We start from the raw sequence: 17,058 nt of genomic DNA, 5'->3' as shown, positions 1-17,058 counted from the left end.
CCAATAGCAATCTTGCCCACAAAAGTTGAGAAGAATTATTTTCCTATGTCATAGAAGGGCACATTGGATTAATCCCCAACAGGCAGGCCAGATGACTGTAGGATCACAATTTCATGCAAAGGCTGGAAAGGAATTTAGAGGGAACTTAGTCCAATTCTCTCATTTTACACATGAGGAAATAAAATCACAGATTAAATAATTTGAATGACTAAAGCATTAAGTTTTTACTACTGCTAAGTGCTAGGGATATAAACAGAAAAGACAGTCTGCTCTCAGAGGTTCACATTCTGATGGGGGAGACAACACATGGAAGCTTTCAGCTATAAGTCAGATGGAAAAGTCCCGTGGTCCTAAGGATGCAGAGGCAAAGATGATGTTGATGCTGCTTCTTTAATATAATTCCAACTGGTAAAATAATGTGCATTTCAGGTTGAACGGTGTGACCAATGCCAAGGATTTTGAAAACAAGAACTTTGTTTGCTAGGTCCTCAATATATCTGGCAGTAGCACCTCCAGGATAGTTGCCAGGCTGCATCTCCATAGGAGTTGTTTCCCAGGATGATAGATGAGGGAGTTATTATTCCCAAGACTCTTGGGTTCAGGGTGCTTCACTCTCCCCACAAGAATATCAGGGAAGATGGTGGCTAGGGTGGCAGTAGTGCTTTGACTGCTCAGCATGTTCTGCCTCCTGTCTCTCCCCCAGGATGCCTTGTTGCATTAGCTGGCCTGGCTTGCTCTTATTGGTGGCAATGCATGAGCAGTTGGTGGGGATGGCTGGCCCCATCTCCACAAGAACCATCTTCCTGGGTAATTATTGTGAGGACTGAACTGGAAGAAGGCCCTTTGGTGCAGAGGAGTGCTGATACTCCCAGGGCTCTTGTTCCTTCCAGATTGCTAGTGGCAATTGGTCAGCAGTTGTTGCTGCTGCTGGTGGTGATAGGGAAAGTAATAAAGTGAGTAAGAGAAAACCCAAGATAGGAACCTAAATCCTCAGACTGCAAACATTGCTCCAAAAATACTGCCTCTCAATATTAATCAGCATGATTTTATGTTACATATTTAGCCTTTACAAAAGATCAGCATGAGAACTATCAGTTTAAGTAGTGTTTCTCTGCTCTCTGTTTCTTAAATTGCTATGCCTTATTTTGCATTATTTTTAATTTTATAAGCCAATCCGAAATCCTTCAGGCAGCTGGTGGTTCATAAATCTTACATAACCAAATAAATAGACAAATAATGGAAAAACAAATAAATAATCAACTGAGTCAGCCAACTCCTTCCTGTAACATTTATAATTCATGTTAGTTGTCCTTTTTGTTTAAAGTTTTAGGTGATAATTTGTTAGTGTCAATAGAAAATAATCATTTGTCTGAATAAAAAGTCTTTTTAATCATTAAACAATACTTTAAAATTCTGGATCATTGGTATTGGGGGCATGAGATTTAGCACTTGAAGGAACCTTTGTGTGCTATCTTCCATCCTGTCCATTAAGAGGTATTGGTTGTATTTAAGCCACATCATCATCATAAATCTTTTAGTCAGACTTCTTACTGTTTTTTATTGTTTGTTTTGTTTTCTGTATAACTTTAAATGCTAATAATCAAGAATGTTTTCAGAAAAAATAGAAAATATTGGATGCTAGAGGGGAATGTGGGAAAACTGGGATGCTAATCCACTGTTGGTCAAGTTGTGAACAGATCCAACCATTCTGAGAAGCAATTTGTAACTATCCCCAAAGGACTATCAAAGTGTGCATACCCTTTGACCCACCAATACCACCTTGAGGTTTATATGCCAAAGACATCCCAAAAAGAGAAAAAAACTATTTGTGCAAAATATTTATAGCATATCTTTTGTGGTGGCTAAGAATTGGAAATCAAAGGAATGGCCATGATTTGGGGAATGGTTGAACATGCTATCGTGCATGATAGTGATGGAATATTATTGTGCTATCAGAAATGACAAACAGGATGATTTCAGAAGGTCCTGGAAAGACATATATGAACTGATGTATAGTGAAGTGAGTAGAACCAGGAGAATGTCATGCACAGTGAGAGCAATATCATTTGATGAAGAATGGTGAATGGCTTAACTATTCTCACAATGCAATGATCCAAGACAATCCCAAATGACCAATGATGAATCATACTATTCACTTCCAAAGAAAGAACTGATATTGATTGAACACAGACTGAAGTATGCTATGTTTTCACTTTCTTTCATTTTTTCTTTTATTCAAATTTTCTCATACAAAATGACTAATATGGTGATATTTTACATGATTGTACATATATGACCTGCATCTGATTGCTTGCTGTCTCAAGGAGGGGAAAAGGGTAGGAAGGAAGGAGTAATAGAATTTGGAATTCAAAACTTTAAATAAAAATGTCTATTATTTTTAAATTATTATAAAAAATAAAATAAAGTCATAAAATACATAAGAATTCAAAGAAAAAAAGAATGTTTTTAAGAAAGAAATTATTTTTCAAAGCAATCTCCTTCTATATGTTGAGTATATTGGAATCAGTGATCTAATAAAAGAAATTCAGAGCCAGCCCTTATCTGATGGTACCAGCTTCCTGGGCTCACCAACCCTCCCTTCCTAACTGAAGTGCCAAGGGACCTAGGTTGGCTCAACTCTCCTCTTAGCACATTTATCCATGAAGACAACATGGTATAGTTCAGTAGTTCTCAAAGTGGGGTCCCAGGACCTCTGAAGGTACCTAACCTTGCATGAGGTCAATATTAGTTTCATAATAATACTAAGATATTTTAATTTCTAATGTAGTAAATATCAACAAATAAAACATGTATAAGTAAAAACACTTTGGGGGGGTCCTTAATAATTTCTAAGAGTATAAAGGGGTCCTGAAGCCAAAAAATGTTTGAGAACCATTGGGTAGTGGAAAGAAAAATCAGCCTGGAATTCAAAGCATCTGGGTTCTGTTCTTAAAACATTAATTAGCTGAATGATGAGTCTGGGCAAGTCTTTTGCCTATTTGCTGAAGGATTTTTTTTCCTGGATTTCAATTTTCTCTTTTGTAAAACATGATAATGAGGCTACATGACTCCTAATATTACTTTGCATATTCACAGGGCTTCTTATTTGTAAGACTCAGTATAGTAAACTAAAGGAGTAGCATAGGGATAAAGAAGTAGGGGTTCCTTTTAAACTTAAGCACTCAGCAGAAATGCAATCAAATCATTTAATATTCAAATAAAAAAATGAAGCCTTCAGTAGAGCTGCTATTTTTAACTGGTCATCAATGTAATACACACACACACACACACACACACAAACACACACACACACACAATAGCTCTAATGAGGTCTGCATCTAGTTAACATTTTTCTGACATACCCAATACCTTCTAGCCAATTTGATTGGTTGAGTGGAAAATGGTGAATCTGATCAAGGCAATGAAAGAGGACATGAGGTTCTGGACATCTTAACAACCTGAAAAATTTTCTCTCCCAAAATGTTTCTTTACTATTATGGAGACCAAAGAAAAAGAGTACTGAAAAAATAGATGCTTTTCTCTTCCTTTTAAGAAATACCAACAAATTATTATGAGATAAAAATATTAATCACTTTTTCAGAATTATATAGGACCATCAAACCATAGCTTTCTTTTGAAATTCTCTAAGAAAATGTTTTAAGTGCTTCAACTCTCTAAGGCACAATTATAAAAATGCTAAATTTAGCCAGACTTGTCCTCATCTGCACAAATGGTGATAATCTTACATTCAGACCCTCCAATGCAAGCATTGTTACAAAATAATAAGCAGTATTAAATTATTTTTAAAACTAACTTCTTGCATCAGTAAGCAATAATAAGCAGAATTTTAAAAATGAATAGTGTAATGAATAACTGAGCACCCACAGAACAGTATATAACCCCTAAACTTCTCAGAGAGCACTATCATCAGAAAACACTCTTGCCATGAGAACAGTTCCAATTTACTCTTTGATTTTTTAAAATACAAATTGTAATTCCCAACATAATTTACCCAGACACCACCATTATGTCATACTGGCAACAGACTTAAAAAATAAAGTCTTTCCTAATCTTCTCTCCCCTCAATGCTTCCCCACACTGGAGTGCTGTTAAACTCAAACAAGATAATGTATGTAAAGTACTTTACAAACCTTAAAGTGCTATGTAATTGCCAGACATTGTTGTTGTTTTTACTATCATTGCTATTATCACTGCTCCTAGTCACTAAGTGACTTCATTTCCTGAACCATGTTCACCACCTCTACAGAGCCCAAGCAATACACATAGAGTAATACAAGGGTGTGTTGGGAAATATTTAATCACACAATGAAACATTAGAACTTGACACAGGACTAATCACACAGTGAAACCCTAAAGAACATTTTTTTTTTTACTTAAACTCTTGCCTCTCTTACTTAAATGGATATTTTCCTGTTTTCTTTTTCACCATTGTATACACAGTTTATAACGTCCACTTACTAAAGGAGAGTGCCCCCTTTAGCCTCTGTTAATGTGTCACTCAATTTCTTTTCTCTCTTTTCATGTAAGGAAACAATGTTTCTTCATGAAGCACAGTGTGAGAATCAGGGTGCCAACCCCTGTTGAGAAAGACAATGTAAGAACCAGGGTGACACCCCCCTGAAAAGAAAGCATGTGACTAGCATCTGGAAGCTGCCTGGTGTCTGGAAGTTACGTCTATTCATAGACCACCTGTAAGTCATGTCAATAAATCGACCAGCCAATTAGCTTGGAACTGTGTGTGGGGACAACCCCTCTTCTGGTCCTTCAGGAAGCTTCCACTGGAATGGACTGAGGATCATCCTTTTTTGTTCTGGAACAAGCTTGTGGTGGCAGGGGCAGGCAGAGTAGACAGATTTCCTAACTTTCAGAACTTCATGTGTTCTCTTTGGAAGTGTGAGCTGTTAGGTGAAGGTAAGGTTTTCTCTCTGTCTATCCTGCATAGATCTGAGCTAGGTTTTTCCAATCTTTAAGAGATCTGTTCTCACACTCTCTCTCTTCACTAACTTCTAATACACTTTAATAAATACTTAAAAGCCTAAAACGTTGCTGAATTTATCAGTAAATCTTAGCTAATTTCTCCCCCACACTGGGGTCAGGTAAGGCAATCACACATTAGATTTCATACATCACAATTTGAATTATAAAGCCCAACACAACTAAGATCTAATCTACCTCTTTGGCCTGATTATATATTATTCCCCTTCATTGAACTCTACAATCCAACTGCACTGGTCTTCTTATTGTTCTTGACGTGGGACATTCTGACCCCAGCCTCTGTTTTTGCACTGACTTCCACTTGCCCACCCCAACCCCTGCCTGGAAGGCATTTTTTCTTCCCTGCCACCACTTAAAATCCCATCCTGAGCTTCTTTCAAGGTCAACTAAAGCACTACCTTCTAGGTGAAGTCTTTCCATATAAACCTGAGTTACTAGGGTTTTGACATTTCCCACTAACATCTTCATTTTGTGTGTAACATATGTATGTATGGGTATGGGTATGTATATGTATTGATGTGTGTACATACACACATATATAATTATATGTTTTATAACAATTATATAGAATACATATTTGTGCGTGCTGTGTATGTTTGATATATAATGTTTTATTTGTATATGCTATATATGTGTATATATCATGTATGCATGCTTTATATACACATTTTACATATGTATATATAATTGAAATGTACATGTTATCTCATGAAATAAAACATAAGTTCCTTGAAGGGAGTGTCTGCTGCATTGGTCTTTGAATCCCCAGTGCCTAGCACAGTGCCTTGTGCATGGCAGATGCTTACTTAGTGCTGACAGATGCAATGATTGAATTACCCCTTTTCCAGATTTCTAAGAGGATATATTAGAATCATTCCTATATAGTATAGTGGAAAGTGTTGGCTCTGGCTATAGAGGATCTGAATTCAAATTACACTCAAGAAAATCAGTTAACTATCTCAGCCTCAGTTTCCTCATCTGTAAAATGAGGCCAATAATAGCACCTGCTTCACAGGGTTGCTCTTAGGAACAAATGAAATACATCTTTAGAGTGTGTTGTAAAGCTTTAAATGCTATATGAATGCTAGCTGCTGTCATTATAATAATTCAAAATTAATAACCATTCAATAAGTAGAGAAGGTAATGTGCTAGAGATTGGTAATAGAAAGACAACAATGAAACAGTCACTGTTCTCAGGGAGTTTATACTCTATTTGAGGAGACATCTTGTGTATGTGTAGGTAGGTAGATAAGCAGATAGACAGACACACACACAATATAAAAATAAAGAAATGGTGTCACTGGTAAGGTTGCTAGCTCTGCAGATGCAGGTCTCAGACTCTCCACATGTTAAGCAAGGAATATATGAATTGCTTTGACAAAAATTTAGAGAACGATAATCAATCATCTGGTAATGACTCTGCACTTAGTTACTTAGGCTGCTTTTTAGAAGACAGAGTAAGCATTGTGGCTGACATACAGTAGATACTTAATATATAGAGAAATTACCCTTTTCTGGGCACCTAACAATGTTCATCAATCTCATCTTTACAAACTACAGTGTCTTATGTCAACAGAGCTACCAAAGACTTGTCCAATAACATGTCAACAATACCACCATATCTTTCTAGTTTGGTAGGTTCTGCCAATGCTTTTGTTGCACTAGCACTGGCCTCCCAAACTCTTGCCATGGTGAAGCATTAAAGTAAGATTTTAATGGGCGCTGACTATCCATACTTAACTTCATTACTTTACTGGCATGCCCAATATAAGAAGGAGGTATGCCAAACCCATTTTATTATCCCTAGCATAATAGAGTAGGGCTAGGGAAGAGGAGCAGACATTATCAAAAACAAACAAACAAAAAAATCTTTCAATAGCATAAGATCATTTAGATTATTTAATTCTTGGAGAGAATTTATAATACAATTCAGTAAACATTTAAGTGTCTACTTCATGCCAAGCATTGTGCTAAGCAGTAAGGAAACAAAAAGAGGCAAAAGACACTTCCTGCCCTCAAGGAACTTATAATCTAATGGGAGGCAGGGGGAAACACAACATACAAATACATACAGAGCAAGGCATAGACAGGATAAATATTAAATAATTAAAAGAGGGAAGGTACTGAAATTAAGATGTGGTTAGGGAAGGCTTCCTTTGGAAGGTGGGATTTTATTTGGGACTTAAAGGAAGACAAGGAAGTCAGTAGTGAAAATGGAGGAGGGAGAGCATTCCAGGCATGAGGGACAGCCAGAGAGAATGCCTAGAGATGACAAATAGAGTGTCTTGTTCATGGAACAACCGGGGGACCAGTGTCACTTAAACAAAGATTACATATCAAAGAATAATGTGTAAGAAGATTGTAAAGGTAGGAGGGTACTGAGTTATGAAGAGCTTCTTTCTTTCCTTCCTTCCTTCCTTCCTTTCTTTTTTATTCAGGACAATGAGGGTTAAGTGACTTGTCTAGGGTCACACAACTAGTAAGTGTCAAGTGTCTGAGACCGGATTTGAACTCAGGTCCTCCTGAATCCAGGGCTGGTGCTTTATCCACTGTGCCACCTAGCTACCCCATGAAGAACTTTCAATATCAAACAGAGCTATTTGTATTTGATCCCGGCAGCAATAGAAAGCCACTAGAGTTTATTGAGTAGGGTGAGTGACATGATTGGACTTTTGCTTTAGTAATATCACTTTTGTGGCTAAATGGAGGATGGATTGCAATGGGGACGGATGAAAGAGGTGGATGAACTGGAAAGCTAATTCAATAGATCAGTGTAAGGTGATTAAGAGCCTACACCAGAATGGTAGCAATGTCAGAGGAGAGAAAGAACTATATTCAAGAGATGCTGGAAATGTGAAAGCAACAGGTTTTTGGCTACAGCTTGGATATGGGGGTGAGAAATGGTGAAGAATCCAGGATGACTCAGGTTGTGAGCCTGAGGGACTAAGAGGATCTAGGTGTTACCTAAATCAATGAGCCCCACACTGACAAAACTAAGGCTTGCAGAGTGTGTTAAGACAATGGTTTAGCAGATAAACTGATTGAATTGACTGGATTAATGGCTGGCTTCTAGTTAACTAGATTCAAAGCACATCTGGCCGGTACTTGAGAGTACTTAAGAAAGCATGGTTCTCAGAAGCTAACGATTTTGAACTTTGACCACCTTTTGGCCCAGTCAACCAATCAGCTTGAAGAGCCTCTCATTTCTGGGAGGGGACAGGAAGAAGGAAGCTGAGCCTGCACAGGGAACTCACTCATTTTGGCTTCGAGACATCGGCTTGGTGGCAGGGAACTTCACAGGGGAGTTTGGGAAGGCAAGGATTTCAGGCTATAAGAAATCTGTTCTCAATCTTTCTCTTTCTTTTACTATCTTTCAATAAATGCTTACAAAGCCTAAACTCATTTACCAGTGATTTTAGTCAGTTTCCCCCCAAAACTGGGGGGGGGGCAGATTAGAACTCACATTTAGAAATTTAAATTATACAAGAGAATCTTTGGAAAGCACTTAGCATAGTGTTTGGCTCATTGTGAATGTTTAACAAATGCTTGTTCCCTACCTTCAGTAGCTGGGTATGCATGCACATGCATGTAATCCCTGATATCAGGTTAACTGAACTCAGGAACTCTGAGCTGCAGTAGAGCTAAAGCTGATCAGATCTCCACCAGATCAGATAAGATCTGACACCAGTATGGTGAGTACTTGAAAGAGAAGTCACCAAGATGCTTAAGGATGGATTAATTGATTCAAGTAAGAAGTAGAACAGATCACAGTTTTGTCAGTCAACACTGAGATCAGACAGAGAGTGGCTGTTACACTTCCAGTTTGGTTGAGAGGGGCAGGTTCAGTCTCTAAAACAAATAAAACAACAAACTGAGGGTCAAAGGGATGAAATGACTCATACAAGATGACTCCTGAACTCTGATGATCTCAAACTATCTACATCTATCTGTCCCTTGTCCATGGACTGCTCTAAAAGCACAGCAGCAGCTCTCTCCAATGCATTGGAGACATTTCACTTATTCTCTTGACCTTATGTGGAATCAAATAAATGGCAGGGGGTCTCCAAAAGTTGGCTTTCATTTTTACTAAGTAACTGACACATATTTTATAATTCTGCCTGGCTATGTGACCTTAGGCAATTTATTAAACTGCTCAGCTCTCTGGGTTAGTCTCTAAGACTATAAATTGCAGAGAAAGTTCCAACCTACCCAGTAGAAGGAGCTTCCTCATCTAGGAGGTCCCTATACCAATGAAATAACAGATCCAGGACCTATCCCTAGCTTTCACTTCTCTGATGGTCTCCATTATGCCTTGGGTTACAAAAAGAGTAAATGATTGAGTTGAGGTTGTATCATAAAAATATATAGATATTCAGGGATTCTTTGACAGATACTGCTGCCCATCATACTTATCAACACACAGAGGCATTTTAATAACTGGTTAATTATCTTCTCAGAGCACAGTCCTATGTAACACAAAATCCAATTGGGCATGAATAACATTTCTAAAAATTTGATGTAGAACAAGGTAAGATGGATTCAATTGGAATTTTTACAATATGCAAAGGGGAAGGTAAAGATTTACACATCAAAGAACTGGCATCAGAAAGGGAAGATCTATATCAGTCAAGTTAATAAACTGATCAGCAAATAATGAAGCTAAAGCTGATATCTCCATCTGGAATTTTACTAACAGGCAGAGCAGGAGCTAACCAGATAATGCCAGGTTTATAACTGACATCTCATCTTAATTAAATAGACATAAAAAAGTAGAGCTAGGAATTCTTCTATCACTAACTTGAACTAAAGTTTGATGCCACCACTCAATTCTGCAAGCTCCATCCTCGAATGTGAACAGTGGTCTTTTTAAAAAGGCAGCAATACTAAAATTTTCTTACAACAGTACAAATGGCCAGCATCCTGTAGGGTCCTACATCTTGTTTCTTAATCCAGTACTAGCTTCTGTTTCCTCAATCTATATTTCTGGAACCAGTTTCTCATTTTTGTTTTAGCCCTGTAGAATTTAATGCCTAGAAGAAACCTTAGTACTATCCAAGTCTGAACTTTTTGATTGATTCTTGTATTCCTCCTGTCCCAAGGAAGGACTAGATCACAGATGTGCAAAACTTCAGAAATAAGAATGATTTTTACATTTTCAAACACAATAAAACTTTATTTAGAAATTAAACACCATTGTTGTGGCTTACAAAAACAGGTGGCAGTTAGATTGCCAACTCTTGATCTAGGCTTTCACCAAATAGAAAATTTGAAATTTTACCCTATTCCATTTAATAATATGAATTAAGACTATTCTTTCTTCTGTTCCCCAAAAGTTCTTTTTTTTTTGGCAGGGCAACAGGGGTTAAGTGACTTGCCCAGGGTCACACAGCTAGTAAGTATCAAGGGTCTGAGGCCAGATTTGAACTCAGGTCCTCTTGAATCCAGGGCCAGTGCTCTATCCACTGTGCCACCTAGCTGCTCCTCTCCAAAGGTTCTTAATAGGTTTAGTTCTTTGGGAAGACATTTGAAGAGAAGAAGAGATGTAAGCCATGTCCTTATATCCTACCTGAAGGTTACCTGGCAATAACTTAAAGACATGGAGAAGAGAGCTAAGTTATTAAGAGACAGTGGGCAGTGGGTTCAATAAAAAATCAATACTCTGAAATATCCTAATGTTCTTGTTGGCAAGATTTGTTTGGTAAATATTCAATTACTCATTATTCTCTGTTTCTCTTGGTCACATTAAAAATTATTGAGCTAAAGTGCTCTTCTCATGATTTCTGCAAGCTTTCTTTTCCTTCCTCCACTATGATGTTCTTTCTCATTTATAGTCATTGACTTAGTCACCAAGACCCCAGCCGCTACTACATTCTCCAAAATGGATCCAGTTCTTAAGGATCTTTGATCATGACTACAAACTTCAGTAGGTCTGCAGCTTCGAATTCTTTCAAGTGTCTTTTTTCTTAAGAGAAGCTTTTTCAGTTTCTGCAGGCTCCAGACCTCAGCCAGGAAAATTTGGGGCCTGAATCCATTTGTCTTTCGAGAGGGATAACCAACAATTGGCTTTTATTTTGCTGTAAATTCGATGATGCTTCACTTCAAATCAAACTTAGGGAGATGATTTCACTAAGGCACCATTTCCCAAATGGAAACTAAATCAGTTAAAATAAATCCAGGATCCTTTTCTGTTTAACTGGTGTAAGGCACAACCCACAACAAATGAGCAACTCTTTGTGATGCTCTTGGAAATATGTACTGGCCCATGGAATTTAGGGTATGTTCAATGTGTCTGTAGATAAAGTTCAAAATCAACAGCAATGACAATGACAATGATAACAACAAAATCTTTTCAACAGTCATTAAAAGAATAGTAATAGGACAGCAACCTGTCACAGGTCAGTTTCTATCTCTGTAGCATATAGAGTAAGAATTAGAATAATCCCAATGACCAATGGTGATGATGTCAACAACAATAGCAGTGTAGTACCATGGAAAAACCATTGGATTTTACATCAGAGCATGTGGGTTCAAACCCTGCCTCTTGTTTTTTTTTTCCTTTCCTGACTATAAATGTATGAATGTTTGCCTGCATTACCTTGAAGAAATTTTGACTCAAAAACATGTATACTGGTGCAGCTATGTGGCTCAGTGGATAAAGCACCAGCCCTGGATTCAGGAGGACCTGAGTTCAAATCTGGCCTCAGACACTTGACACTTACTAGCTGTGTAACTCTGGGCAAGTCACTTAACCCTCATTGTCCCACAAAAAAAAGATTAAAAAACCCCCACATATACTGACCTCCACATCAAAATTTCCCATTTTATAATTTAGTCAAATCAATGTAGACAACTACATCACTCAGCCACATTCCATTTTTTTTAGTAGGAGCATTAGAACTTTCCATAAAACCAGATCCTCTACTTGTACCAGTATCAGCAGTCCCATTCCCTCCATTCCCCATTTCATCTTGCTGTCCCACTTTCTAACCATCTTGGAGTTGAGAAGCACCAAAGACCTTTCAATTACCAGACTATTCAGAAATCCTTAGCAGGATCCCCATGACAAAATACAAACTGTGCAGTATCATTTTAATTATTTCACTCAAGCCAGAAACTTTGTTTCTTTCCATGTAATAGCTGGTTCTTCATGTTCTCACAAACTGATGGGTATGTATCCAAAATTAAAAAAAAAACTAAAATGAAAACTATAATGATAATAACAATAATAGTAATGAAATGGAACAAACCATTGTAAATTAAGAGTAAACCTGAAGTGGGATGCAAGATCTGGGATCCAGATTCTGAGACACAAGGGCTGTGTGACCCTAGACTTATCATCATTTAACCTCTCATTGTAGTAAAGTCTAAGGGTATAAGGTATAGAGCAGGTACTCAAGTATATTATTAGAAATTCTTTACCCAAATGAAGTCAGAGGTCCAACCAAAAGTAGTAGCACCTTTCTAGAGTACTTTAAAGTTTGTAAAGAACTTTGCTTATTTCATCCCAATTGAGATTCACATTAAGTATTAGAACAAAAAAGTAAAAACAATGATCATTCCTTCTTAGTTTTTCTTTTTGTTTCCTGGTTCAAATTCCTTTAAATGAGCATGGCAATGTCTAAATGAGCTTGGCAATGTCTAATCCTAACTTAGGTAGTCATATATAGGAGATGTTGATATTGACCTAGAAGAAGAGTCCAACTGATAACAACTGAAGAGTTACCAACCTACCCTTATAAGGAAAAAGGTTCAGCCACTGGTCAATAGGAGCTAATATGATCATACTGTGGTCTTAGAGAGATGGGCCCCAAATTACAAGTCTGAAATAATTCCCAGCAAAAATTACAGAGACCAGTAGGTGCCAACTATTTTAAGATCTGCAGAGCAACGCTCAGCTGAGACAAAGTCACCGATTATCATCAGACCAATAGAGACATATAGAGCAACATGCACAATGGATATGCCATGTAACAAACAGAGAAATAACCACCTAAGACTACCTGCCTCTGTCTAACAGCCACCACAAGACCAGTGAGGCCATGGTCCCAAAGGAAATGCCATCCCTAGTAGGACACAGGATCAGGGGGAGAAGTGGCCCAATCAATGATCAGAAAACATCAGTGGTCCTACAGTAATATTCAAGATGTGAGCTACCCTCCTCACAGGCCACATATGACCCATGAGTATATATGCATGTGTCCTTCATGTGAGAGTTCCATGTGAATCCACTTTCCTCTGGCATGTTTATTTGGGAGAATCGTGCCTAAGGTTTATTGGGGAAACATTCTATTATAACTTTTCTTACGATACCATTTGATGAAATGCATTTGCTTTTATTTAATTGCATCCTCAGGATGACTAGAGAAAAAGCAAAACTGTTGATGGAAGAATCTGTGAGCTACAGTTTGGAGTAAATGCAGACCAACAGGATTCCTTGATTTGAGGGTAGATTATCTTACAGTCTAATATACAAAAAAAGGAGGACCAAAGGTTCTACATGTATATGTAACCATTAGCATATTTAAAACCAGCATCTTTCATCATCAACATTTTAATACTTCATGTTTCCAATGCTAAGTGAAATGTCCAATTAATTTAAAATAATAATGTTATAGAATCATGCAACTCACTGGAAAGTACAGTAGCAGAGACCCAAAAAGAATTGTTTCCAAAAGGATCAGTCCCGATGCTCTGATGCTCTAGAAAACATAAAGAAAACCAAAGGATTTACTTGTGATGTTACATATAGAAATACATTATGTATAGAACTCAAAGGTGAGCTCTACAATGTCATTCTTCCACAAAGTAACAATAGATCACCTTTCTATAGTACCTTAAGGTTTGAGAAGCCCAATTCTCACAAGAATATTGTGAGCTCTGCCAAATAAGATAGATGGTTATTGCCATTTTATAGAGTGAGACAGAGTCATTGTTTCTTGCCCAGGGTCACTCAGCTGCAAAAGGTCAGAGCCAGGAAATGAATCTAGGTCTCCTGATTCTGTGTCCAGTATTCTCTCCGTTGGAGCATAGTCATTTAATATATTGAAATGATTTGTATATAGGTGAATCATCAAGGAAGATTTTTTTGGGTGGGGGAACTTGAATGCAATGCTAAGGATTGTGAAACCTCACAACTCCATCTTAAAATGCAAAACCAACAATGGGGAAAGCATGGGAAAAAGACTCTGCAAGGCACTTCAAAACTAAAAATTTTATTAAAAATATGGTACTTGACCCTATGTTTCTAGAATCTGTCTAAGCACATTTCTCCTGTTCCAATTATGAGCTTTATCCCCAAATCATTTCCCAAACATCTGATGAATTAACATGAGGTAATGACATGATATTGTCTTAATGATTTCATTTAACAGCTCCCTAAAATTTCATCCAACACACCACATGTGAATTTCAAATTTCATTAAATAGCAAAGTTACCTCTTTTCCCTTACAAATACACATGAACTTTACTCTCCAAAGGTATAAGCTGATAGAAAAATTAAAGGTCTCAAGTATTTGAACTCTGGTTAAGCATAAGAGTACTTAAATACTTTTAACCTTTTTTTTTTTGCTAGATTCAAACAGAAATAGCTCCCCACAGCAGTGTGTTTAGAGCCATGGGGCAAGAAAGAAACATGGGATTTATGTTCCAAACATAAAGCTTGTTTCAGTAAGTTGAACTGTTATTATCTAGTAAACATGTCAACAAAAACCAAAAAATATATAATCACAGCATTCCAACTTCCTTGTATTTTCACAAGTGGGACACCAAAAGTGACTTGTCTGTGGTTATAGGATCAATGATTTATAGACAAAAGAGACTTTAACAGTTTTCTAATACAAACATCTCCTTTCACAATGAAGAAAACTGAACCCAGAGAATGTGACTTACCTAAGGGCACATATATAGTGACAAGCAAATCAATTCCTGAAGCAATGTCTTACTTTAAAGAAAAACCTTTCAAAATAGCTTAAAATTGAAGAAAGAGAAGGTAGCAGTGGAAGAACCAGGCTACTATGGTTCATTAAAAACAAACAAACAAACAAAACCAAATACAGTTAAGTAAGAAGGAAAATAAAATCTCACTTCCTCTTCTGGAATACTGAATTTGGACATTGTCAGATTTCCATATTGGCTCCAATTAGTTCTGTAGAATGTCTATCACAGAGATCAGGGGTTCTGAATTATTGTTTTATTTAAGCAGTTATTTTTGCTTTTCTTCTGGTCTTTAGACTGTAATTTCCAATATGGCAGTCACCCTGGAAAGTATCATGTGGTGTCCAACATAATTTATTAAATATAACTATCATCTACAACCTATTAGCAGAAAAGCAAAACAATACTTGGTTTATCCTGAATGTAAAAAGTACTGGGAAATTTTTTCCCTTAATTCAGCGAAATTTTGGAAGCATTTCATGTGAAATTAAATGTACTATCTTCTAAAAGTAGGGTGGTGCCTAGAACATTTTGTTTTTGAAGAAAAACATTGGCCAGATGCCATCTATAAATAAAAAGTAATACTACAGTAAATAAAATGAATACAGAACAATCTCCAAGTAAAAGAGTAAAAATAGGCATTGGTACCAGGTAGGAGAATATAGAATATGAGCTCATAGCTTATAAAGGGGCCACTTAGGCAGCAAGATGTTACAATGAATGGAATGTTGGGCCTGGAGTCAGGAATACCTGAGTTCACATCCAGTCTTAGATACTTTCTAGCTATGTGACTCTAGGCAAATCACTTAACTTCTGTCTGCCTCAATGTCCTCAACTGAAAAATGAAGATTTTAATAGTCTCTCTATGTCCTAGAGTTGTCTTGAGGATCAGATGAGATATTTGTAAAGCACTTAGTATAGCAACTGATACATATTAGGTGCTTAATAAATGTGTATTCTTTTTCCTTGCCCACTATTAACTAAATAGTCTTTGAAATACTTGAAAGCCCGAACAGTCACCAAATACAACAGAAAATAAGCATCCACTGGTGGTACAAGGGTGGGACCACAAGAACTTTATCCTTGGGTACTGATATTTAGAGCAAGTTTAAGCACCAAATCAATTAAACTAATTTTAAAAAAAAAACCAAGCTACTACATGTCAAGCTTCCTCTCAGGCCTGTTCATGTGTCAGGTGACTTCCTCTACAGTCTGACCCACAATCCCCTTTGTCCTTCCACCCTCTTGGTAGCAGCTCTCCAACAGTCACTCTGGTATCTGTCTCCCCCACTACAGAGCAATGTCTTGGAGTAATTCAACTCAATTCAATTACCTTTTGGACACAAATTTCCATTTGTTGTTCTGTGACCATGAGTGTCCCCTTCCTCTGCATTTTATTTTTACTTTTTGGACACTTGCAGATGCAGTGGACTTTAAGCTACCACATGTCTACAGCAGCAGCCCACATAATTACACCAACCCTCTATACACATATTGCCTTTTCCTCAGATGTTAACATTACCTAAGACCCAACTGCTTCATTCATGTGAGGGGAGAAGGCATCACTACTTATATTATTGGTAATTTGATAAGTAGTTTCTTGCCTAAGGGTAAGAACCGTTTGTAAGAAGCATTATGTTCCCAAAATGCCTTAGATGTAGGCTATATTTACAGTATTCAGTAAGGTAGTGGGGTTGAACTAGATGACCTATAGGTCACTTCTAGCTCAGAATCTATGATCTTATTCATCAGTGATATAGGCAATTATGAATAATAGCATAACTTCCCAAGAGTGTGCAATTAAAGGTCCCCTCCTATTCTCACCCTGCCCCACCCTCAGTTACCCTTTACATAATCACTGATTTTCATATTTTATTTGATTTCAGAGTTACAGAGAAGAGGCAAATTGCAATAGCCCCTGGAGAGGAAATAAGGTATAATTCACACTAAGGAAACTAACAGATATCAATTGTTTCCTTAAAGGAAGATTAGATGGGAGAGGAAGAAGCATGGGAGAATCTAGAAAGGTAAGCCCACAGGACCAAAACCTCAAAATATACTTGTCAGTTTTGCCTTGAATAATACTGTTGATGTAGAACTATTTTCAC

The 17,058-nt window shown here is 37.2% G+C and overlaps 1 protein-coding gene across 1 annotated transcript in view; it reads right to left on the bottom strand.

Annotated features, from left to right (window-relative positions):
- Positions 1–17,058, bottom strand: part of GPR158 (G protein-coupled receptor 158) — a 441,872-nt gene that overhangs the window by 167,913 nt on the left and 256,901 nt on the right. The window contains 1 exon segment of the mRNA XM_043967006.1: positions 13,647–13,715. Coding sequence (XP_043822941.1) covers positions 13,647–13,715 — 69 coding nt within the window.

This window comes from Dromiciops gliroides, chromosome 5 (genome assembly GCF_019393635.1).
Source record: "Dromiciops gliroides isolate mDroGli1 chromosome 5, mDroGli1.pri, whole genome shotgun sequence".
In the NCBI taxonomy this organism is placed as follows: domain Eukaryota; kingdom Metazoa; phylum Chordata; class Mammalia; order Microbiotheria; family Microbiotheriidae; genus Dromiciops; species Dromiciops gliroides.
This window is presented reverse-complemented; position numbering and strand designations above follow the sequence as displayed.